This window comes from Elaeis guineensis, chromosome 11 (genome assembly GCF_000442705.2).
Source record: "Elaeis guineensis isolate ETL-2024a chromosome 11, EG11, whole genome shotgun sequence".
In the NCBI taxonomy this organism is placed as follows: domain Eukaryota; kingdom Viridiplantae; phylum Streptophyta; class Magnoliopsida; order Arecales; family Arecaceae; genus Elaeis; species Elaeis guineensis.
The window spans coordinates 29,514,451-29,539,330 of record NC_026003.2 but is presented as its reverse complement, the minus strand read 5'-3'; the positions used below and the strand labels follow the sequence as shown (position 1 = coordinate 29,539,330).

Sequence of the window (24,880 nt, the reverse complement as noted above, 5' to 3'; positions counted from 1 at the left end):
TCAGATCCCTACACTCCCTTGGTAGAGATGTGAAAATCTTCGTAATCAGTGATTTTTAGTGGGTGGTGCGGTCTCACCGACTGGCTCACCACCTCACCTAACAGTTATTGGTGATGGGTCAACCTATGAGTGGACAACTCTTGTCCAATGATTCTCTAATCATGGTGCACCCAAAACTTGATCTCTAATTCATGAAGCTCACCGTGCCCGGGATATTGCTCCAATCCTTAGTTAAGTCAGACCCACTATTTGCACGAACTAGATTCCTGATTGGGTCCCTCACCGTATCCGAAATATTAAGCCTAACCCATCCTCTAATTCGTAGCATCCAATGCCTAATGGACATGGTTGCATCTTTTCGGTGCAACTGAGCCACTGTAACCAGTCGAGAACAATCAACCCCGGAAAGGGCCCGCACATCCACAATGGTGGAAGATCTAGACTTAATATTTTCTTAGAGAGATTTGATTTAGGTCTCATTAAACTTGACTTGACATAGTCATAACAATTATGACTAACCTAGTGGCATGGGTTAGCTCGAATTGTTAGCCAATTCTAATCAGAACTGAGTCGACACATATGGCCAGGTAAGTGAGACCGGTGGGAGGGATATGCCATTAACTCGATAAGAATGCATTCGAGTCGAGTAGCTTCCAATTAAAAATCAATCGGTCGCATCTGTCCAACTTATTTAGACACCAAATTGTCAAACCAGAACTAATTGGGTTAGCCTACAATCCAAACTCTAACCTCTGAGCCAAATTAGGTCTTAACTTGATCGGGTCATATCTAAATGTGATTCGACCTTGACTCAGACTTAATCCTATTAGGTTGGTCAATTATTAGCTTTCATGATCCCACCTAATCAACTCTTGATTCGGTTTGATCAACCGCTAGACCTAATTGAGCTACCCAAGCCCGAACCCAATTTTATGAAAATATCTTAGATCTGAAATTCTCAATTTTAGACCTAACTTAATTTCATAAGCTTAATTCATTAATTAAGTTTGAGTTCATAAACAAAGCATGTAAAATAAATCTTAGGGTTTCAGGATCTAGGGTTTTACAGAAAAGTAAGTTTTGATTTTTGATTAAGGATGAACACGCGGCACCCCTACACATCATATGAACATCCCATTGAATGAAAAGAGAGGTCATAAAACCCTACTTCGTTCTTATTACCGGACGGCCATGAGGAACACCTTAATCAGAAATATAACTTTAACTACAAAACTAGTTAGATCTAAATTTACATATCTCATATACAATTTAAGATCTAACTAATACATGCTTTGCATACATCTCATGTATCAAAAATCAATTTAATTAACATGCTTTCAGATCTAATACATCACATGTAACATCTGAAAAATAGAATTTAAATTGAACTATTCAAAATAAAAACTATTCTAGACAAGTTACTAGAATAATTCTACAACTAGTCTAGGCATGCAACAGATCAATTTTATGGAATAATTAAAATTTTATTTTTTATTTTTAATTTGATTATAATATTTATAATATCAAAAAAATAAAGAATAAATTTGATCTAATTCATATTTTAATCACATTAAAACATAAACTTAAGACTGTTCATGGATTCAACTAATCCTAGTCTAATCATGCATCTCATGCATGTTAGATCTTCTCAGATTTAATTTTAAATATTTTGATTTCAAATTCTATCATATCTGATGTGACATTTCAAATCTTTTAATATCAAAAAAATAAATAAAAAATTAGATCTAAATTAGATCTGAAATAGAGCTAAAAACCTGGCTTTGATACCAGTTGAAGGAGGAAAACCGCTTTTCCTCGTAGGATCTTCCAGATTTCATCAAATCGGGGGTGGAATAATTTAAAAAAATTTATCCTACATATATTTCAGATCTAAGTCTCTAGATCTAATCTTCATATCTGATATTAAGTCTAAAATAAATCTAAAATAGATGAGAAATAAGTAATACCTCAAGGGTAATCTGAATACCCTGTAGATGATCTCTGCACAGTCCGAGGTTCTGATGTAGCCACGCAAGTGTCTGACCTCTACCGGTATCCACTTGGATAGGACCTAGAATGTCTTCTCCTCATGAATCTATGCTCCAAAAACTAGATCTAAATCTGATTAGAAAGATCTTCAAAAGTTTTTCTGAAGTTAGAGCAGCAGCCTGTCGAAGAAGTCCTACAGCCTTCTGTTCCAGGCATCACCACGCCTTGGATCTTTGCCAGATGGATGTCCAACTCTTTGGACATGAAGAGAGGAGGAAGGAGAGTAGGAAAGATATGGAGAAGAGAGGAGGGGGCAGTAGCTATTGGGTTTTGTGCATAAAATAACTTCTACCTTGAAACCCTAGGCGCAGCAGGGTTTATATAGACCCTGTATGCTGTGCAGTGCCACATCATTCAACCAATCAAAAAATTTCAATAAATTCTGAAAAAAATTTGATTGGTGGAGTGATATTATCTGATCATATCAGATAAGAATCTCACCTTATCTCCAAAATATGGCACCAACATTGGATAAGCACAAATAGAGGTGGCGCCCAAGAATTTAAATTGATCAAGACTCTCCAATCCTTATCCACTTGGGGCGCCCACTTTAATCCAATTGGGCTCACATCATAATCTAATTATGGCACCCAATTTGATGTAGCTTGGCTTGTGGACACTCCACAAAAATCTTTCAATAAGTCCTCTTCAGTTTAAGACCCATATGTCAACTTTTGACAAATGTCCTAAAATGAAATTGGCAGGTGCTAGGAATTAGCAGGTGTTGTCTTAAATTCATCTCATGAATTAAGATAAGCCTTTTCTGAGCTGGATAAGCTTCATTTAGACTGAGAAAAATCTGTTCAAGATTTTCTGGATGAGTCAAATCATATTTGGCTCAGTAGAGATAGAAAAGATTACACGAGGAGAAAGTTAGGCTCAATCGTGTGCTAGCATGATTTCCTTGAACCTAATTGAATCTTATCCAAATAATTGGGTTAGCCCAATTGATGACATCCAGATCTTAACTCTTGTTTATGTGATCCAGTTAGGTTCAATTTCGTATGGTAATGAGATATGTCATGATCTCATCATCGACATCATCGAAACTCCTTTCGATGGACCAGAACTCTTTTGATTCAGACAATTAGAATGATCGATCGTCAATATCATTCTAATTGCTCTCAAAATTATCAATGATACCTAGCAGTATGTGGTGGCAACCCATCAAAATTGAAGATGAACCTCTCGTGCAGCTATCTGTGTGATTGAGTTCCTCTATCATGAGTCCCGACTGAATTAGGGTTAAGGTGAACTCGTCAATCCCAACATCAGTCATATGAGTTAATCGATCGATCCGAGTCCGATGTGAAATTCCAATAAAAAACTCTTTTTCCATTATTTCACTCTACCATGGCCATGGGCTTAAGGATTCGATCTTTCGATCATCATAGGACTACTCCTCTCATCTACCGAGGTTGATAGATCCCATCTTGGTGCGACCTAGTTCCTACAATGAATTTGCTACAACCAACATACACCTCAAGATTTCGAATGGCTAGGAGATCGAGTTATGGTGTAGTCAAACTATAACACACTCAAAGTGAACTATCGATGCATCTCAAGTCAAAGAACTAGACACACAACTACAGCATCGAGCTAGTCATCGACGAGAAGGTAGACTTCCTTATGACTGCTCGAGGTGGTCACACTCAGTACTCTCATTCTCAATGAATATCTGTACTCTCGCTCCGGTATCTCCACACCATAGATTTAAGATACATCTATTCTAAGGAAGCGATCGTACACCAACCTTCCAGATCGATCACCATCCTCGTGATGATCCTATGGTCAAGAGCTATTTATGAGTTAGTTATGTAAATTCATGCCTTAAATTTTTAACTCTTGAAAATATGAATTGACATTTCTACTAACTCAAAGAATATATCACAGACACAATGTACACAATGTGATAGAAGAATAATCCATTTATTGATTTATAGTCAAAATTACAATTTGCTCTTAGATTTGTACAAGAATGTGTCAGCCAATCTGGCTTCTAGGGTACACATGTAACATTTAGGACAAGTAGGAATTGTTGGAAAATATGTCCCAAAAGTTAATCATCAACTTGTTGATGGTTCAGCAACCTTGTATTGTAATTGATTTGTTAATAAATAAAATATATTTTTGATATTTTTATCATAAGTTTTCATCTTCTAATGAACTCCGTTGTTGTGATGAAGTCCATAAGACTATTTAGGTTCGATAAAGAGAAGATTTATCGATTAGTCCTTAAAACTGTTCATGACCAAATGATAGGCTGTTAATAAGGACGACAGCTTCTATTGAGCATAGGTCACTGTAGGCCGTATGGGTTGGTTGTCCTCTTAACTAAGGAGTGTGGAGATACTGGTATGACATACAGGTGAGATATAAGGGTACATCATCATTAAATATAACCAACTCCAGAGCATTCTGCTGTCGAGAATGTCTCTGATGGGATATAGATATAAGTATCCCTCAGATCTGAGATCGCCTCAGTGACTTGCAAGCAACTCATTGTGCTTTGGTACTGGACTAACTGAATTTCTAATTCAGTGACGGAAGGTTTTTGGGTACAGTCAAGTACTTACAAAGTCAGAGTGTGATCAAGATGGGATTGACCACTCCAAAAATTGGAGAAGAATGAGTCGCTGTATTTCAATTTAGCAAAACCTTGGCCAGGGTAATCCATCAGATGGATTTGATATTTTGAAATACAATGTGGACAACCTGATCAGAGTTGACAGTTGAACTCTGAGGTATCCTATGAGCATTTTGGTCAATAAAATGAATTATATGGAAACTATATCCGTATGGATTCTAAGGATGTTGTTCTACACATTCGACCTATCCGACCGTTCGGTACCATTGATAGATGGTCACTTCGATTGGTATAGAAATTTATTCCTGTGCTATCGACTTAGATTCGGACCTATGAGATCACACACATTAGAATTCATGATCCGATCGGATGGTTGATCAATGATTAAGAATCGTTCTAGGGTTAACGATCAATACGATTAACATTTAACCTAGTGCAAGTGTTGCAGGAGGATCGATTAGAAATTTGATTGCTAATTGACTTAATTTAATTAAATCAATGGACTGAGATTAGATCTAATTAAATATGATTTAATTTGATTTGATTTGGGCTTGATTGGATCAAGTCCAATTGATTTATTGGATAAGCCAAGTGCAAGGAAAAACTAGTCCTAGTTCAATTAGGACTTCGATCAACCTAATTTCTAATTCGATTAGAAAATTAAATAAAATTTAAATTTAATTTAATTTGATTAAATTAGATTCTTAATTTAGTTAAGATCTATTTTAATTAGATTGATTTGGTTTTGATTTGATTTTATTTTAGAAACCAAATTTGAACAAGTCATAGATTGAATCCTAGTAAGACTAGGATTCCACCTTGCGCCACCTTAGCCCCCTACGCCCACTCTCTCTTATTTTGTGTGAGAAAACCTTCTCTCCAGGCCTTCACACATGCCCAAAGCATTCCATTCTTTCTCTCTTATATGGAATGTGGTTGTGGATCAAGTCAAAGTAGGAATTAGTTTGGATTTCAAATTTTATGAGATAGAATTTTAGGAAACCAAAACTCTTTCCTTATGGCACTGATTTTGCTCAGATTTTTTTTGAAATTTTTATGGCTTTAATGGCACATATTGTGTACCCTTTTCTGATGGTCGATGGAAGAAAAAGAAAGAGGAGGCGCCCAAGAGTTGGGCACCACTTGTCTTGTCCTGTTTGGATTTTCCTTGACTAGGTATTTAACCTAGACAAAGATTCTTCATATCTCTTTATTTAAGATGAATTTTTCTTGATATTTTTTTGAATTATAGAGCATTGAGAAACCTTTGGGGTGTATGAAAATCAGGGAGAAAGAGTATTGGGGCATAGAGATATAATAGACACAAAACTAGATGTCTAGGTGAGAGCAAAGAGAAGAAGAAGAGGGTCTTCTTTTAGGATTGCTGAGTTCACCTCTTTTCTTCCTCCATCTGTGAGTTTTCTGAGGGTGTCTCATATCTAAAACTCCTTCTTCTACTTCTCATCTTTGAAAGAGTCCAAATCAAGAAGAAGGAGGCATCTGATCAACCATCGAAGAAAGATCAGCGCAGTACTAGCATACTGTGCTGATTTCCTAGATCAGGACTTCTAATTGTGATTCGTGGGCTCATGTGGATGACTCCTAGAGGCCGGATGCGTGTGCGGCTCACAACATCATCCTCAAACCCGGATCAGCAATGTTAGAACGTCTAACTTGCAAGGTAATGGATCTGATCTATTATATTTTACATACATTAGATGTAGTATAGAAACATGTTGATATGATCAACATGTAGTTCTTGCTCTTTATATTTTAATTTTTAATTTAATACCATATAATAATCATGTAATAGGATCTTAGATCTAGGGATTCTCTAGTTTTATAAGATAAATTTTGATTTATTTTAGTCTTCCGCTGTCTAATCTTGAAAAATTTTCAAGATCTAACCCTGAAATCCTAGATCTGGTTCCTTCAGCTCAATGACTACATGACTGTGCATTGTGTGATGAGAACAGCTATGAATGATGAACATAGCCATAAGTTTGAAGATGCACAGCTTGAGAAGATCATTCAAATATTGAATGAGTCCTTTGACACCCCTAAGGATGCGGAGAGACACAAACCTCCTGCGTAGTGTTCAATGCTCGTATGCAAGAGGGGGCTTCAGTCATCGATCATGTATACTATACATGATTGAGTAGATTGAACACCTTAGCAAACTTGACTTTTCATTGTATGAACAGTTAGACAAGAATGCTATCCTCAATTTGCTACCAAAATCCTGTCTATCCTTTCTCAGTCATTATAGAATGATGAAGCTTGTGGTCAACTACTATGGTTTGCTAGGGGTACTGCAGACTTTTGAGAAGGACCACCAGCTCCAGAAAGAGTCGATGAATTTAATGGGAGGTTCATCTATAGGTCGTCGATCTTTTAGGAGAGAAAAGAAAAAAAAAGGTACAGAGATCCCGTGCTGCTGATCCTAAGCAGAGCAAATCATCAAAAGTTGATAAGAGCCAGGCAAAGTACTTCTTTTGCAAGAAGTTACGTCATTGGAAAAGGAATTGTCTTACTTATATAGCCACCCTTGATCTGAATAGGCCTAAGAACAAGAAAAAGAAGCAAATAGTTATTTCATAAGGTACTTATGTGATAGTTCCTTATAATTTCTTTGTTTGTGATACTATTATCTGGGTATTAGATACTGAAAGTCAGATTAATATATACAATTTATTGCAGAGACTACAAGTAAGTAGAAAGTTTTGAGAGGACGAGCGGTTCCTAAATGTTAGAGATGAAAGTTTTGCTCTAATTCTGACTTTGAGAACTTTGCAGCTTGTCTTCGAATCTAGTAGTGTCATATTAAATGATTGTCATTATTATCCATTTTTTTTGATAAATGTCATCTTTGTAGGTCTTTTGGCCAAACTTGATTTCAAGTTTATAATAAAAGATGATTTTTGTGATATCATTATGCATGATACTGCAATTATGCGCGGACAATTAAAATATGACATATACATAATATCATAGCCTGTTGGTATAATGTATACTGCCAATAAATATTCTAAATTAGATAATATCAGGGAATCGTACCTTTGGCATTATAGGTTTGATCATGTGAACAAGAGTAGGATTGACAGGTTAATCAAGGAACATGTCTTTGAAATAGATGATTGTGAATTATTACCAACTTGCGAATCTTATGTACTTGGTAAGATGACTAAGTCATCTTTTAAGGAAAAAGGTGAAAGAGCCAGCAATGTCCTAGGTCTAATACATCTGATGTATGTGGACCTATGAACATAAGTGTCAGAGGAGGATACTACTACTTCATTACGTTTACAAATGACCTATCGAGGTATGGGTATGTCTATTTTATCAAGCATAAGTCAGAATTATCTGAAATATTCAAACGATTTCATGCTGAAGTAAAGAAACAAACTAGGAAGAGTATTAAGATTTTTCAATCAGACCGAGGAGGTGAATACCTCACCAGTGAGTTTCTGACATATTTAAAAGAGAATGAGATTTTTTCACAGTGGACCCCTCCTTGAACACCACAACATAACAGGGTGTCCGAGAGGAGAAATCGAATCTTGTTAGACATGGTTTGATCTATGATGGGCTTTGCGAGTCTGCCAATCTCCTTTCGGAGATATGCTTTAGAAACTGCCTGCTACATGTTGAATAAGGTATCAGCAAGTCTATCGATAAAACTCCATATGAGATATAGACAGGTCGTAAGCTGATTTTCTTACACGTTAAGGTCTGAGAGTGTCCAGCTTATGTCAAGCATTTCAAGATAGATAAGCTTGGACCGAAGTTCAATAGATGCTTATTTGTAGGGTACCCAAAAAAAACTAAAGGGTACTATTCTACCTCACTATAGAGCAAAAGGTGTTTGTCAGTAGTAGGATAATTTTTTTAAAAAAGAAGTTCCTTAGTGAAAGAGCTAATGCCTATAAAATTAAACTTGATGAAGTTCATGAGGTGAACGGACCGACACACACAGAATTGGATGTGATTAGAGAATCAAATCTGGAGCTAGTAGAGGCACCATTAAGGAGATTCGATAGAGTACCATATCACTCGGATAGATACTAAGGTTTATTGATCTAGGATGGTGATCTCATCAAACTTGATGAGAATGATGAGGATCCGATCACCTATATGGAGGCCACATAGAGGCCCGACTTCGAGAAATGGCTTGAAGCCATCCGCGTCGCCCCCACCGTGGCCCCTCTGTTGGGAATAGTGTCCCAAAGCCAATCGTCAGCCTGTTGACGGTTGTGCTCCTTTTGTATTAGTACATGAATTATAAATAAATAAAAGTTATTTTGGTATTTTTTCATCACAAATATTTCATCTTCTAATGAACTCCTGTGTTGTGGTGAAGTCCTTAGGACTATTTAGACTCGACAAAGGAGGATTTGTCGCTTAGTCCTTAAATATGTTCGCGACCAAATGATACGTTGTTACCAAGGACGACAACATTTATCGAGCATAGGTCATTGTGTGCCATATGGGTTGGTTGTCCTCATAACCAAAGAGTGTGGAGACACTGGTATGGCATACAGGTGAGATGTAATGGTACATCTGCACTGAACGTGACCAACTCCGGAGCTATTTCTGCTGTCAAGATTTGCTCCGATGGGATATGGGTATAAATGTCCCTCCGACCTGAGACCGCCACGGTGACTTGCAAGCAACTCACTGCACTTAGGCACTGGACTACCTGAATTTCTAATTCAGTGACGGAAGGTTGCTGGGTGTAGTCAAGTACTTGACTTGTCGGTGCGTGTGTCAAGATGGGATTGACCACTCCAGTTTAGGAGCTGTGTACAGTCGTGTTTCAATTTAGCAAAATCTTGGCCAGGGTAGTCCTAGTGAGGAGTCACAGGACTAATTGAGTTGAGCACGATTCGGATGATATCATCAGGGTTGACAGTTTAACCTGAGTCATCCTAAACACAGGGGTCAAAAGGGATGAATTATACGATAACCATATTCACGTAGGTTCTGAATGTTGCGATTGCAATTATTCGACCTATCCGATCGTCGGGTACCATTGCTAGATGGTCACTTCGATTAGTACAGAAATTGGTTCCTGTGCTACCGGCTTAGGTTCGAACCTGCGGGGTCACACACATTAGAGGTTCCTTTCTGATCTGATGGCTGATTATGAGTCTTATCTATCTGGAACTCTATGATTGAGAATTAGGATTCTCTAATCATGAGTTCCACACATTTTGGGTACCGAGGTCAAAATTTTGAATTTCGAATTTTGAATTTGAAATTTGAATTCTTTGATCAGGGTTTCATATCGATGGTCTCTGATGCCTGATTGCCCATCGGATTTGGACTCAACATTTATGAGAGGTTTAATTAGTAATTTAATCACTAATTAACTCAATTTGATTGAGTAATTATTTTTGGATCAAGTCCAATTGAATTGGATTCAGTTTGGATTGACCCGATTAGGTTAAATGTTGACCTAATCGCTAAGGTGGTTTAGTCCCTGATTTGATCAGGGGTTAGGTTTAGTTAATTCCTGATTTGATTAAGATTTTATTAAGCCTAATTAAGCCTAATTATGTTGGGTTTAATTTGGTCTAATTGTGCTCAAACCTATTTTAAACTAGGTTGGCTCAATTTGAATCAAACCACCTTGTTTTTAAATTCCCTGCGTCACCCAACTTCCTTGCACCCATTTGAATTCACGAGAAGAAACTTCTCGTGAAATTTTTCTCACGTAAAACCCTTCCCCACTCCTCATTTGTGCGCCATATGGATGGATAAATTAATTAGTTAGCCATTCAAATTCAAAGCATGTTTGAATTTGAATGGATAACTTATCACTTGCCCTTTCATCCTTATCCATTTTGTGCGCCACATTACTTACACGAGAAAAGGTTTCTCGTGAAACTTTTTCACGCACAAAGAGCCACGCCCCTTCTCTTCTCATGCCCAAAAGGATAGGGATAAGTTGGTTTTCGTTTGAATTCAAATTTGATTTGAATTCAAATGTGTAACCTCTTGTCTTTATCCTCTCACGCGGATAAGACACGTTCGACGTTGTTTTAAAAAGAGGAGAAAGGTGGGACGTGCGTAAAAAAATTAGGAGAGAAACTTTGGGGCGTGAGGAAGGCTTCTGCACAAGGTGAAGGTCCAAAACCTTCCGAGAGAAAAAGAAAGAAAAGAGAGAAAATTGGGCGCAGGGTTTTTGGTGTGTACCCTAGGTTTTCTACCTAGGGTTCGGGAAGTGAGATTGGTGTGTCACGAGTGTTGTGAGTCCACCAAATTTCAGAGAGAGATCCATCAGCCTCTCAAGTAACTGTGCAGACGATCCAGAGCATCCGAGAAGTCGGCACACATCGATCGAAGGAGTTCGATCAACATCTGCCATCAAAAGGGTGAAATCACGAACTAGCATTCGTGAGGAGCTGATCAGACGGGAGCTTCGTGTGGATGATCCGCAGAGGCCAGACAGTTGGGTGGCTGCGACGTGACGATCAGAGCCTCCGACGGTGATCAGATTGCGGTGATCGACTACCCGCAAAAGGTGATGTGTTCTGAACACAGTACTGTAAAACGTTTACTGATTCAAATTTGAATTTCAAATTTAAATGCATGCTGTTGTATCATATTTAGATCCTAGTGTAGGGTTAATTAGTATTAATTAATGAGATTAATTAATAATTCTACTATAAAATAGTAATTTTGAAAAAGTTTTAAAATTACCATTTTGCCCCTGCACTAAATTTTTGCTTCAATTGGTATCAGAGCAGGTTCTAGAATATGATATACATATGCATGCATAGATTAAGGTGTAATCTATAAGTTTAAATTTGAAATTCAAAATTCAAAATTCGAAATTCAAAAAGATTTGAAATTTAAAATTTGAAATTTGTTAGAAGTTTCAAATTTGAAATTCAAATTTGAAATTTGAAATTTGGTTGAAATCTCAAATTTGAAATTTGAAATTTAAAATTCGAAATTTGAAATTTGAAATTCAAAATTCAAAATTTGAAATTTGAAATTTGGTTGAAATCTCAAATTTGAAATTTGAAATTTGAAATTCGAAATTTGAAATTTGAAATTCAAAATTCAAAATTTAAAATTCAAAGATTGAAAATTCGAAATTTGAAATTTGGTTGAAATCTCAAATTTGAAATTTAAAATTTAAATTTGAAATTTGAAATTTAAATTCAAAATTTAAATTTTGAAATTTGTATATTTAGATATACTTGATCCAAGTAGCAAGTAATCTAATTGGGTTGGTTGCCATGGCCGTCCGGTTATAGGAGAAAAGTAGGGTTTAAAGGCCCTCTCTTCCATTCGATGGGGTCTCCTATGGCGGTAGGGGTGCCGATGCAATTATATCCCATGCCGATGAAGCAGCGAAAGGACTTAATTAAGAAATTTATCATGAATGTGTTAGATTAGATCTAAAAGAAAATTTATGATTTATTTTGAGTTATTTTCTGTTATGAAATGAGTAATAGAATTGCTGTTTATGAAATGTGCTGACCCGTTTGTGAAATGAGTTAACACATTTGGTGAACAGAAAATAAAATCTTTCAAATTTGAAAATTATTTTCGAAATGCCAAACCCTGACCCATCAGCCCAAGTACTTAATTAAAAGAATTAAGTGTTGTCTAGTAGGTCTAGAATTATGAATTAAGACCTAAGACAATTGCATAAACTTTTGGGTCAATGGGTTAGATGAATTAGGTCCATAATTAGGTTAGACCTAAGGTTAGTTTAAAAAAAATGGACTAATTGGAGTAATTGGTCAAATCTAATCAAAAGTTGAATTAGATTAGGTCAAGGATACTCTAGACTCAACTTCAATAGTTGTAGTTGAATGGGTCCATGTCTTTAACTAGACCAAGATGGACTTAATTCATGGCTACGCGGTGGAGCTCTATTTACTAAGTTGATCAAAATTAAAACTAATGAACCGGTTGGTGTCTAAGGTAAGTTCGGCAGTTTTGACCAGTGGTTCTTAAGCGAGAGCTACTCGCATTGATTCGATCATTGACGAGTTAATGGCAAATCCCCACCACTGATCTCACTTACCTGGCCAATCTGGTAAGTTAGATTTTGATTAGATCACTTGGTGATTAGAGCTCACCCATGTCATTAGGTAAATCAGTATGACTGATTTAGGTGCTCCTAATGCCAGCTTTAATTAAATCCTTTTTAATCTGACTTGGTGAAGTCAGTGGGAGGATTGAAATTGGCTGGATGATTTCTTCTCTACTATTCTTTAATAAAATCCTCAAAATTATTAGGTCCCTAAAATGATTAAGTTATAATGATAACTAAGTCATAGCCTCCCATTAAGTGAATGATAATGAGTCCATTAGTTCAATGATCATTGGAGGCCCAAAGGCCTGGTGCTCATTGGCTAATGGAATTATTATTCATAATATGATAATTTGATTGAGTCTTTCTGATGGTGGTTAGGTTGGCCGGCCAAAGTCGGGCTTGATCATTTATTGGTCCGATTCACTAAATTAAGTCATGTTAATGGTTGGACCTAACCAGATCTTTTCAGTGGAGGCCAAAGCCTACTGATTAGGTTCTGGGGCAAAATAAATTACTAGAAGTTGTTTAGAGAAACAACTGGTTAAGAACCTACCCATAGATGCACATGGGTTGACCAACCAAAGTTGGGCTCGTGTGTAGTCTGTGTGGATTCTAGTACCCATTAAGGAATTAAAGTAATTCCTCGAATTGGAGGATGAGGCTACCAGTTCGTAAAAATATTGGGAAAAACTTTAGACTAAAGTCCAAGTCTTTAGTATTAATTTATGTACTAATAGAGGTCTCGTTTTTCTTTAAGCAGCTATGGCCACTACCCTGTCGCTCCGGTCATTATTAGATAATGACAAGCTCATGGGACCCAATTTCGATAGCTGGTATCGAAAATTGAAAATCGTCCTTGAGCATGAACGGATCCTTTATGTAGTAACGGATCCAGCACCTGAGGAGCCAGCTCCGAACGCTAGTAAAGCGATCCGAGACACTTACTTGAAGTGGCTCAATGACCGCACCACCGTTCAATGTATTATGCTGGCAGCAATGAATGACGAGTTCAGCCGAAGGTTTGAGAACGCCCAGCCACAGGAGATGCTTCAAATGTTGAACGACTCCTTTGGCACGCCTGACGATGTTGAAAGGCACAAAACTAGTTGTGCTATTTTTAATGCTCGGATGAGGGATGGGGCCTCAGTCACTGATCATGTACTGTATATGATCGAGATGATTGAGCGCCTAAGCAAATTGGGCTTTCCTCTGCACGAGCAGCTCGGTAAGGATGCGATCCTTAATTCCTTGCCCAAGTCCTTCCTCCCATTCCTTACTCATTTTCGAATGACAAAGCCTGTAGTAAACTACCACGGATTGTTGGGGTTGCTGCAGAACTTTGAGAAGGATCACCAACTCCATAAGGAGTCGGTGAATGTAGTGGGAGGGTCTTCTTCTCGTCGTCAACCCTTTGGGAAGAGGAAGAAGAACAAGAAGAAGAAAAATAAGAAGGTGCAATCTCATGCTGGGACAGTAGCACGGGGTCAGACCAAGAAGCGCAAGTATGACCAGAGCCAGGCGGAGTGCTTCTTTTGCAAGAAGCACGGGCATTGGAAGAGGAACTGTCCTCAATACATTGCCTCCCTGGACCCGAACAGGCCAAAGAAGAAGCAAGGTAATTATATGATAACTCCTTGCAACTTTTCGATTTGTGATACTACTGCCTGGGTATTGGATACCGGAAGCCCTTATCATATTTGTAATTTGATGCAGGGTCTGCAGGTCAGTAGGAGATTTGATGAAGGCGAGAGGTTCCTGAATGTTGGAGATGGAAGCAAAGTTCCAGTTCTAGCTTTAGGAATCATGAGTCTTGTAATCAATTCTCGTAATGTAATTCTGAGTGAATGTCACTATTGTCCAAGTTTTTTATTAAATATTATTTCTGTAGGCCTTTTGGCCATGTACGGTTATAATTTTTTAATAAAAGGAAATATTTGCAATATCATTTTGAATGGTGTTACAATATTTGTTGGACAATTAAATAATAGAATTTACTTACTATCACAGCCTGTTAATGTGGTTCAAAAATTCGGTAAACGCTCTAGAATAGATAATGTGTCAGAAGTCTACCTTTAGCACTGTAGGCTAGGTCATATCAATAAGAACAGGATAAACAGGTTGGCTCAAGAAGGAATTCTTGAAGTTAGTGATTGTGAATCACTTCCAACCTGTGAGTCCTGTCTTCTTGGAAAGATGACCAAGTCACCTTTTACTGGAAAAGGTGAGCGAGCCAGTGAACTCTTAGGTCTGGTACATTCTGATGTATGTGGACCCATGAGCTCAAGTGCAAGAGGTGGATTTTTCTACTTCATAACCTTCACAGACGACCTATCTAGGTATGGGTATGTCTATTTAATGAAGCATAAGTCGGAATCATTTGAAATGTTCAAACTATTCCGAAATGAGGTAGAAAAACAAACTGGAAAGTGTATTAAAACTCTTCGATCTGATCGAGGAGGTGAATACCTTTCTAATGAGTTTCTGACGTATCTAGGGAGAATGGGATTCTCTCTCAGTGGACTCCTCCTGGAACACCACAGCATAATGGTGTGTCTGAAAGGAGGAATCGGACCCTGTTAGACATGGTTCGATCCATGATGGGGTTTGCTGGTCTGCCGATCTCCCTCTGGGGATATGCGCTCGAATCAGCTTGCTACCTTCTAAATAGAGTTCCGAGTAAGTCTGTAGCCAAAACGCCATATGAGATATGGATAGGACGTAAGCCAGTACTCTCGCACCTTAGGGTTTGGGGATGTCCGGCTTATGTTAAACGTTTAATTACAGACAAGCTTGGACCTAGATCTGACAAGTGTAATTTTATAGGGTACCCAAAAGAGACCAAAGGGTATTATTTCTACCTTGCTGATGAGCAAAAGGTGTTTGTCAGCCTTAAGGCAATCTTTTTAGAAAAGAAGTTCCTTAGTGAAGGAACTGTTGCCTCTAAAGTCGAACTTGACGAAGTTCGACAGGTGGAAAAACCGACACATGTTACTGAACCTGAACCAGATTTGATTAGATCAGATCCAGAGCCCATTGATTATGCACCCTTAAGGCGGTCTGGTAGAGTACCACATCAACCGGACAGATACTATGGTTTCTTGGTCCGGGATGGTGATCCTATCGAACTTGATGAAAACGATGAGGATCCGATCACCTACATGGATGCAATGCAGAGACCTGACTCTGAGAAATGGCTAGAGGCCATGAAATCCGAAATGGAGTCCATGAAGGTCAACGATGTGTGGACATTGGTTGACCCATCCGAAGGAGTAAAATCCATAGGGTGTAAGTGGGTCTTCAAAAGGAAGAGGGGCGCAGACGGAAAGGTGGAGACCTATAAAGCCCGTCTGGTTGCCAAGGGATATCGTCAACGTTAAGGTATAGACTATGACGAGACGTTTTCTCCTGTGGCAATGCTCAAATCCATTCGGATTGTGCTTGCGATAGCTGCCCATCTGGACTATGAAATCTGGCAGATGGATGTGAAGACAGCTTTCCTAAACGGAGAGCTGGATGAAGAGGTGTATATGATACAATCTGAAGGGTTCACATCCACAGATGAGTCTAAGGTGTGCAAGCTACAGAGGTCCATTTATGGACTTAAGCAGGCATCTCGGAGTTGGAACATACGTTTTGATAGGACGATCAAAACGTATGGCTTCGTTAAGAACGGAGAAGAACCCTGCATTTATAAGTGGGCTAATGGTCCAGCAGTAGTATTTCTTGTATTGTATGTGGATGACATTCTCTTAATCGGGAATATGTCCCTGCATTACAGGGAATAAAGATTTGGCTATCGTCACAGTTCTCCATGAAGGATTTGGGAGAAGCTTCCTACATCCTAGGGATGAGGATCTATAGGGATAGATCCAAAAAGTTGCTTGGCTTATCCCAGTCCACGTACATTGATACTATGCTGAAAAGGTTCAGCATGGAAAATTCCAAGAAAGGCTATCTACCGATAGGCCATGGAATTTCTCTCTCGAAGAGGGATTGTCCGACAACACCTTAAGAGAGAGAGCGTATGGGTAGGATTCCATATGCTTCGGCAGTGGGATCTATCATGTACGCCATGACATGTACACGACCAGATGTGGCATACTCACTAGGGGTAGTGAGTAGATACCAATCTGATCCAGGAGAGAATCACTGGAAGGTTGTTAAAACCATCCTGAAGTATTTGAGAAATACTAAGGACCAGTGGCTTATATATGGTGAATCGGACTTGAGACTTATAGGGTTTACAGACTCTAGTTTCCAGTCTGATCGCGATGATAGCAAGAGTGTGTCAGGATTTATTTTTACCCTTAATGGTGGGGCTGTCTGCTGGAAGAGTTCCAAGCAGCACACTGTGGCTGATTCAGTATGCGAGGCGGAGTATATTGCTGCATCAAATGCTGCCAAAGAAGCGGTGTGGCTGAGAAAATTCATCACCGAGCTCGGAGTAGTACCCTCCCTTGTTGGTCCAGTTCTGCTCTACTATGACAGCTCTGGAGCCATTGCTCAGGCGAAGGAACCAAAGGCACACCAGCGGATGAAGCATATTCTGCGCCGCTACCATCTCATCCGGGAGATCGTGGATCGAGGTGACGTCGACCTTCAGAAGATCGACGGAAGGAGAACCTGGCCGACCCATTCACTAAAGCCATTGCGGTGAAGGAGTTCAACGACTACAAGTCGAAGATGGGTATTAGATACTGCACCGATAGGCTTTAGGCCAAGTGGGAGATTGTTGGGAATAGTGTCCCAAAGCCAATCGTCAGCCTGTTGACGGTTGTGCTCCTTTTGTATTAGTACATGAATTATAAATAAATAAAAGTTATTTTGGTATTTTTTCATCACAAATGTTTCATCTTCTAATGAACTCCTGTGTTGTGGTGAAGTCCTTAGGACTATTTAGACTCGACAAAGGAGGATTTGTCGCTTAGTCCTTAAATATGTTCGCGACCAAATGATACGTTGTTACCAAGGACGACAACATTTATCGAGCATAGGTCGTTGTGTGCCATATGGGTTGGTTGTCCTCATAACCAAAGAGTGTGGAGACACTGGTATGGCATACAGATGAGATGTAATGGTACATCTGCACTGAACGTGACCAACTCCGGAGCTATTTCTGCTGTCAAGATTTGCTCCGATGGGATATGGGTATAAATGTCCCTCCGACCTGAGACCGCCACGGTGACTTGCAAGCAACTCACTGCACTTAGGCACTGGACTACCTGAATTTCTAATTCAGTGACGGAAGGTTGCTGGGTGTAGTCAAGTACTTGACTTGTCGGTGCGTGTGTCAAGATGGGATTGACCACTCCAGTTTAGGAGCTGTGTACAGTCGTATTTCAATTTAGCAAAACCTTGGCCAGGGTAGTCCTAGTGAGGAGTCACAGGACTAATTGAGTTGAGCACGATTCGGATGATATCATCAGGGTTGACAGTTTAACCCTGAGTCATCCTAAACACAGGGGTCAAAAGGGATGAATTATACGGTAACCATATTCACGTAGGTTCTGAATGTTGCGATTGCGATTATTCGACCTATCCGATCGTCGGGTACCTTTGCTAGATGGTCACTTCGATTAGTACAGAAATTGGTTCCTGTGCTACCGGCTTAGGTTCGAACCTGCGGGGTCACACACATTAGAGGTTCCTTTCTGATCTGATGGCTGATTATGAGTCTTATCTATCTGGAACTCTATGATTGAGAATTAGGATTCTCTAATCATGAGTTCCACACATTTTGGGTACCGAGGTCAAAATTTTGAATTTCGAATTTTGAATTTGAAATTTGAATTCTTTGATCAGGGTTTCATATCGATGGTCTCTGATGCCTGATTGCCCATCGGATTTGGACTCAACATTTATGAGAGGTTTAATTAGTAATTTAATCACTAATTAACTCAATTTGATTGAGTAATTATTTTTGGATCAAGTCCAATTGAATTGGATTCAGTTTGGATTGACCCGATTAGGTTAAATGTTGACCTAATCGCTAAGGTGGTTTAGTCCCTGATTTGATCAGGGGTTAGGTTTAGTTAATTCCTGATTTGATTAAGATTTTATTAAGCCTAATTAAGCCTAATTATGTTGGGTTTAATTTGGTCTAATTGTGCTCAAACCTATTTTAAACTAGGTTGGCTCAATTTGAATCAAACCACCTTGTTTTTAAATTCCCTGCGTCACCCAACTTCCTTGCACCCATTTGAATTCACGAGAAGAAACTTCTCGTGAAATTTTTCTCACGTAAAACCCTTCCCCACGTCCTCATTTGTGCGCCATATGGATGGATAAATTAATTAGTTAGCCATTCAAATTCAAAGCATGTTTGAATTTGAATGGATAACTTATCACTTGCCCTTTCATCCTTATCCATTTTGTGCGCCACATTACTTACACGAGAAAAGGTTTCTCGTGAAACTTTTTCACGCACAAAGAGCCACGCCCCTTCTCTTCTCATGCCCAAAAGGATAGGGATAAGTTGGTTTTCGTTTGAATTCAAATTTGATTTGAATTCAAATGTGTAACCTCTTGTCTTTATCCTCTCACGCGGATAAGACACGTTCGACGTTGTTTTAAAAAGAGGAGAAAGGTGGGACGTGCGTAAAAAAATTAGGAGAGAAACTTTGGGGCGTGAGGAAGGCTTCTGCGCAAGGTGAAGGTCCAAAACCTTCCGAGAGAAAAAGAAAGAAAAGAGAGAAAATTGGGCGCAGGGTTTTTGGTGTGTACCCTAGGTTTTCTACCTAGGGTTCGGGAAGTGAGATTGGTGTGCCACGAGTGTCGTGAGTCCACCAAATTTCAGAGAGAGATCCATCAGCCTCTCAAGTAACTGTGCAGACGATCCGGAGCATCCGAGAAGTCGGCACACATCGATCGAAGGAGTTCGATCAACATCTGCCATCAAAAGGGTGAAATCACGAACTAGCATTCGTGAGGAGCTGATCAGACGGGAGCTTCGTGTGGACGATCCGCAGAGGCCAGACAGTTGGGTGGCTGCGACGTGACGATCAGAGCCCTCTGATGGTGATCAGATTGCGGTGATCGACTACCCGCAAAAGGTGATGTGTTCTGAACACAGTACTGTAAAACGTTTACTGATTCAAATTTGAATTTCAAATTTAAATGCATGCTGTTGTATCATATTTAGATCCTAGTGTAGGGTTAATTAGTATTAATTAATGAGATTAATTAATAATTTCGCTGTAAAATAGTAATTTTGAAAAAGTTTTAAAATTACCATTTTGCCCCTGCACTAAATTTTTGCTTCACCCTCGCCTCGACGCCTCCACGCCCAACCTCCCCTTGGGTGGCTCCGCCCTGACGCATGCACCCTGGCCCCCCGCCCCCGCCCCGCTGGCATCCGCAGCTCGGTCCCCCGCCCCCGCTCCGCCCCCGCTCCGCCCCACTGCCTGCACCCCAACCCCCAGACATCCGCGCCGTCCCCATCGCGGCCCCCTGCCCCAACGCCTCCGCGCCCAATGCCCCCTTTGGGTGGCTTCGTCCTGACACTTGCACCTCGGCTTCCGACTGCCTGCACCCCGGCCCTCCGATTTCGTGCTGCCCCCGCCGCGGCTCCCCACCCCGACTCCTGCACCCCCACCCCCGTCTGCCCCTGGCCTGATCCCCCATCTCGATGCTTGCAATCCAATCCCCGATCATCTGCACTCCGAACCCCACCGTCTGCACCGCCCTCGCTGTAACCCCATCCCTCCATTTCTCCGGCTCCAATGCCACCAACCTCTCTTCCTCTCTCTCTCTTTTTTTTTTCTCTCTCTATTTCTGCTTTATGATACGTAAAATTAGAGAATATATGGTAGACGATGACAGATCTATCATAACTTTTTTCATGGTCGGACCGACCATTTGAGTTTTATCAAGTTGAAGAGATCTCAAGCGCGGTCACACAGCTCAATCGGTCCGTCACTCTCCCACGCTGCCACGTATCCCCCGCATCCATCCATCCCCCCCCCCCCCCCTCCCCCCCCCCCTCTCTCTCTCTTTCTCTCTTTCTCTCGCTCCTTTCATCGCTCTCTCTTTCATTATTTTGCTATATGGGGAAGCCCTCGCGATTGAGCGGACGCCGCACAGCCAGGTTCGCAATGCACCGCAACTCCCCCATCGCTGCCGCCTCCTCGCCGCCGGACGCCAGCGACGCCGGCCGACGCTGCCTGACCGCCCTCCTTGTCATCGCCGCCGTCACCTTTCCCAGCGTCGTCCTCTACCGCTCCGCCTCTCCGTTCGTGCCCCGACAGCCCTCCGTCCGGTGGGATCCCGCCCCCGCCCTTGTCATCCCCGACATCGACAAGCCTATCGACTCCGTCGATTTGGTAAGCTCGAATCCGAGTTATTTTTTTTTTTTTAAAAAATTCTCCATCGTTTTCAATAATTTGTCTCAATTGTGAGACTTTCCCCCAATGTGTCGTCTTCTTTTACGGAATGATCATAATGCCTTTCTCCCTTCGGTCTATTTACTGAGAGCTGCTCGAAGCTGAGTGCTAGTTTAAGCTTGCTTACCTGATAAAACGAAGTAATTTAAGGTTCCATCAAGCTTCTATTAAGCTCGATTACGCGGTTGCTTTCTACGTTTAGTCTGGAATTCGTTAAATGGCCAGACTTCTGGCGAGGTTTAGGAGAGGGACACTCAGCACTCGAGTAATCCTCCTTGATTATGACGTTGGATTTTTGGAAGACGTGACACGTAGAATGTTGTATTAGAGTTATTTTTTTCCCATGGCTACCTGACTTAGAGTCAGACCTTAACCCTATGGCTTATTGGATCCTGATTGTTTGGGCCTCGCGGTTCATTTGGGTTGACTCGGGTCTGTTTAGTCTGATCTAGGCCGTCTTGTACTGTTGGTCAAGCTGGTGTTATGCTTAGGATTGCTGAATTGTTGCTAATCCTGAAAATTTGAACTATGAATAGTGGATCATTCTCATCTTGGACCTTAGGCAAGTTGGAAAATTTCGGGTTAAAAGTTTGGATTAAAGGAAGTTCATCTCTGACCTTCTGAGATATTTATGCAGGAATCATTGACTCTGACTGTGCCAATAAAATCATGCCTCGGTAAGTTTTCTGCATCGTATCATGGCCAAGTGGTATTATATGAGAAATCGGATATTATGTGAGACTGATATAATGGTATCAAACAACAGCCAGGGTAGTATTTACTATTCAATTGCTATTTTCTCATGTTGATCTTAATAGAGTTGTGTATAAATTCAATTTGAATTTAGAACTTATAATATCCTGATGTCACAGTTTAATACCTAAAAACAAACACTACATGCTTTAGTATTGTTCTAACTAAAAAACCAATCTATAAATTTTTAGATGAAAAAATTTCTTTATAAGTGCTCCGTTAATCAACAGTCTTCAATTCTGCACCGTCTGCCCGTGGTGACTTTACTAAAACCCTGCATACTGTGCAATGTTCTGATATTGGGATGAAAGAAAGTTGGATTCTCTCTTTTCTGCATCATGTTCCTTTTTGAACCTTAAATCATTGAGTTATTACATTGATCGACATGATCATTTATTTGCATATTAATTTTGGGCATTGTCTGATATATATTCCAATTGTAGGATAGTGAGGATGTTAGGCTTGAGAGAGTTCTGAAGGAGGCAGCCATGGAAGATAAAACAGTAATCTTGACCACCTTGAATGCTGCATGGGCTTCTTCTGGATCAATTATTGATCTCTTCATTGAGAGTTTCCGGCTTGGTGATGGTACACGTAAACTTCTGAACCACTTGGTGATAATTGCGTTGGACCGGATGGCATACATGCGATGCATGTTTATACACTTCCATTGCTTTGCCCTCATCACCGATGGAGTGGATTTCTCAGCAGAGAAGCGTTTTATGACTGCCGGATATTTGAACATGATGTGGAGAAGGATAGAGTTTTTAGGAGTAGTCCTTGAGAAGGGATACAACTTCATTTTCTCGGTACATTATTTACTTTCACATGTCTAGGCTTTTAACAGTTTACCTATTCATAGCAGAGAAATATGGACAGTGATATTTATTTATTTTTTTCCATAACGAAATCATTTTTGGAAATATCTTTAAACATGTATGCAAATACATGCCTGACATATTGACATATTTAGCATGGTATAAGTTGTGGTTCATTAATCTTGCACTTGTTTATTTATGATTCTTTTTAGATATCTCTTGGGTAGAAACTAAGTTTGATGGAATCTTATTGGGGCTTTTAGATGGAAGTCATGGCTATCTGATACCTTCCCTTAAATGCAATGAATGCATACCTGAAAAAAGGTTTTGGATTGAGGAGTTCCATGTTTTGACATAGCACTTTCCTTTATTTTTCAAGCTTGTGATATTCCCAGTGTTCTCTATTTGTACTCTAGAATACTTTCTGTCGTCACAAAATTTATCTTATGCATCAATTTTTTCAACACTAGCCCATATTAAAGAATTTTATCAATGAATGCATGCATGTTAAAAGTGGAAGGATTTTATCTGTTATATTTCCATTTTTTTTAACAAATTGTTTTATTCCAAAACTTTTCATTTACTAACCATGGCCTCCAGTGGTGATACTATTGCATTTAAACCTGGTAATTTTTTTATGCTCCTTATTTGGACTAATATAGAGTTGCATACATATGCATGACTATCAGTTTTTTTTTTCCTTCAACAGCAATGTCTGCATAAGTTGGTATGACCCTTCTTCCATGTGATAACATTACCATTGCCTAAGAAGGTATTAAACATATTAAGTCACTAAGAATGAACAATGTGTTGATCCTTAATAGTCTTTTGTAGAGATTTTTTCCAAACAATTTTGAAGACTATCACAATTATCACATAAACTTTTCAGTCTGAATTATCTGGTTTTTTCTGGAGTTGTAGTCAATCAATGTTTGGATTGGTTACCATATCCATCCTTTTCTCTAAACCTTTGAATTTGTTTTGGCCTCATGGCCAGTGAGAAATGATGCTAATTTTTGTGTTGATTCACTTCCAACTAAATCCAAAGTTTACTATGTCATATATCTGTCAGTTTTTCCTCTATTTAATAGTTTACATGTTTGATAATACTGCTGATTTTCTATGGCGTTCTAGAGTTTATTATAAATGCATACTATCTTATTTTCTGTTCCTTATGACCTGCAATACACACCACTATCTAGAGCTAAAAATGGTTCAGTATGGATTATTCTACCTCCAAATCCATGTTTATATTTATTCACCAGATATGAATACTGTTATGAGTATTCAATTGATGGTAAAATTTGTTTCTGTTTATTTTCTAAATGACATAGATGCAAATGGGCTATAATCACATTCATGTGTTCTAAACAGATATGGATTCAAGTCATATATTAGTTATAACAGTATTTCTTCCAAACAGGTCGGGCTGCATGCCAGGTATTAGTTATATTTGTATCTATTCTATGTGAATATGAATATGAATAAGATATTAGTTTGAATTCAAATCAGATTTTTTGAGCAAAGTTCAATAATGACAACGAAGGTTGCAAAACTTGGTTTTGGCCATCTATGTGAAATTCTGTTGTTGGTAGCTTGGATGGCTTTGGAAGTTTCACTCCAAGGTTTAATAAAAATATTAAAAAAGTTTGAATAAAAGGAAAAAAGCAAATAAAAGTCATTACCAAACATTTTATAGAATTTTGTGTTATGTAAGTTCTTTATTTGTTGAGTTTCATCTACTTCAATTTGAAGTAAATATTGTATATTAGTGAAATTCATTAAGTATGCAGGTATTTCTATTAAAAGCCTAATCAGTATTTACTTCTTAAACTCTAGTTGCTCGGAAATGCATTATATGTAGTTACTTTCGAGCTTTTGATGCCTAGTGTATTGAAATATGTTCTTCATTTTTATGATAGAAACATATTAAATTTGGATATTTTTCCCATATTCTTGAGGTTAAATAGTTATTTTTCAAATGCATGCAATTATAGAATGCAATAATTATTTGCTATAAAAAAAAGGTGTTAATCTTGTGAAACTTCTTTTATTTAGTTCTTCATATCAATCTTTATAAACTATAACAGGGGCCTTTTAACTCAAGAGAATGAAAACAAGAACATTGACAATAGGTACTATATAAATTATCTACTTAAATAACAATAACTGTAATATAATAGTAAGCACCAACATAGAACATAAAAAATATATCCATAGCTAGCATCAATCA

At 39.0% G+C, this 24,880-nt stretch overlaps 1 protein-coding gene across 3 annotated transcripts in view; it reads left to right on the top strand.

Annotated features, from left to right (window-relative positions):
• The first annotated feature begins 20,690 nt into the window (after positions 1–20,690).
• LOC105035660 (uncharacterized protein At4g15970) overlaps positions 20,691–24,880 on the top strand; it is a 68,165-nt gene continuing 63,975 nt past the window's right edge. For 2 of the 3 annotated variants that reach the window (XR_012135448.1, XR_012135449.1), the window contains exons 1-2: positions 20,692–21,016; positions 22,273–22,638. Coding sequence is in view for 1 of the 3 variants with exons in the window: in XM_073245950.1 (XP_073102051.1) it covers positions 20,741–21,016; positions 22,273–22,638 (642 nt within the window). In the remaining 2 variants the exon portion in view is untranslated. Of the gene's footprint in view, positions 21,017–22,272; positions 22,639–24,880 lie in introns of all 3 variants that reach the window. The other variant, XM_073245950.1, reaches the window with a different exon arrangement.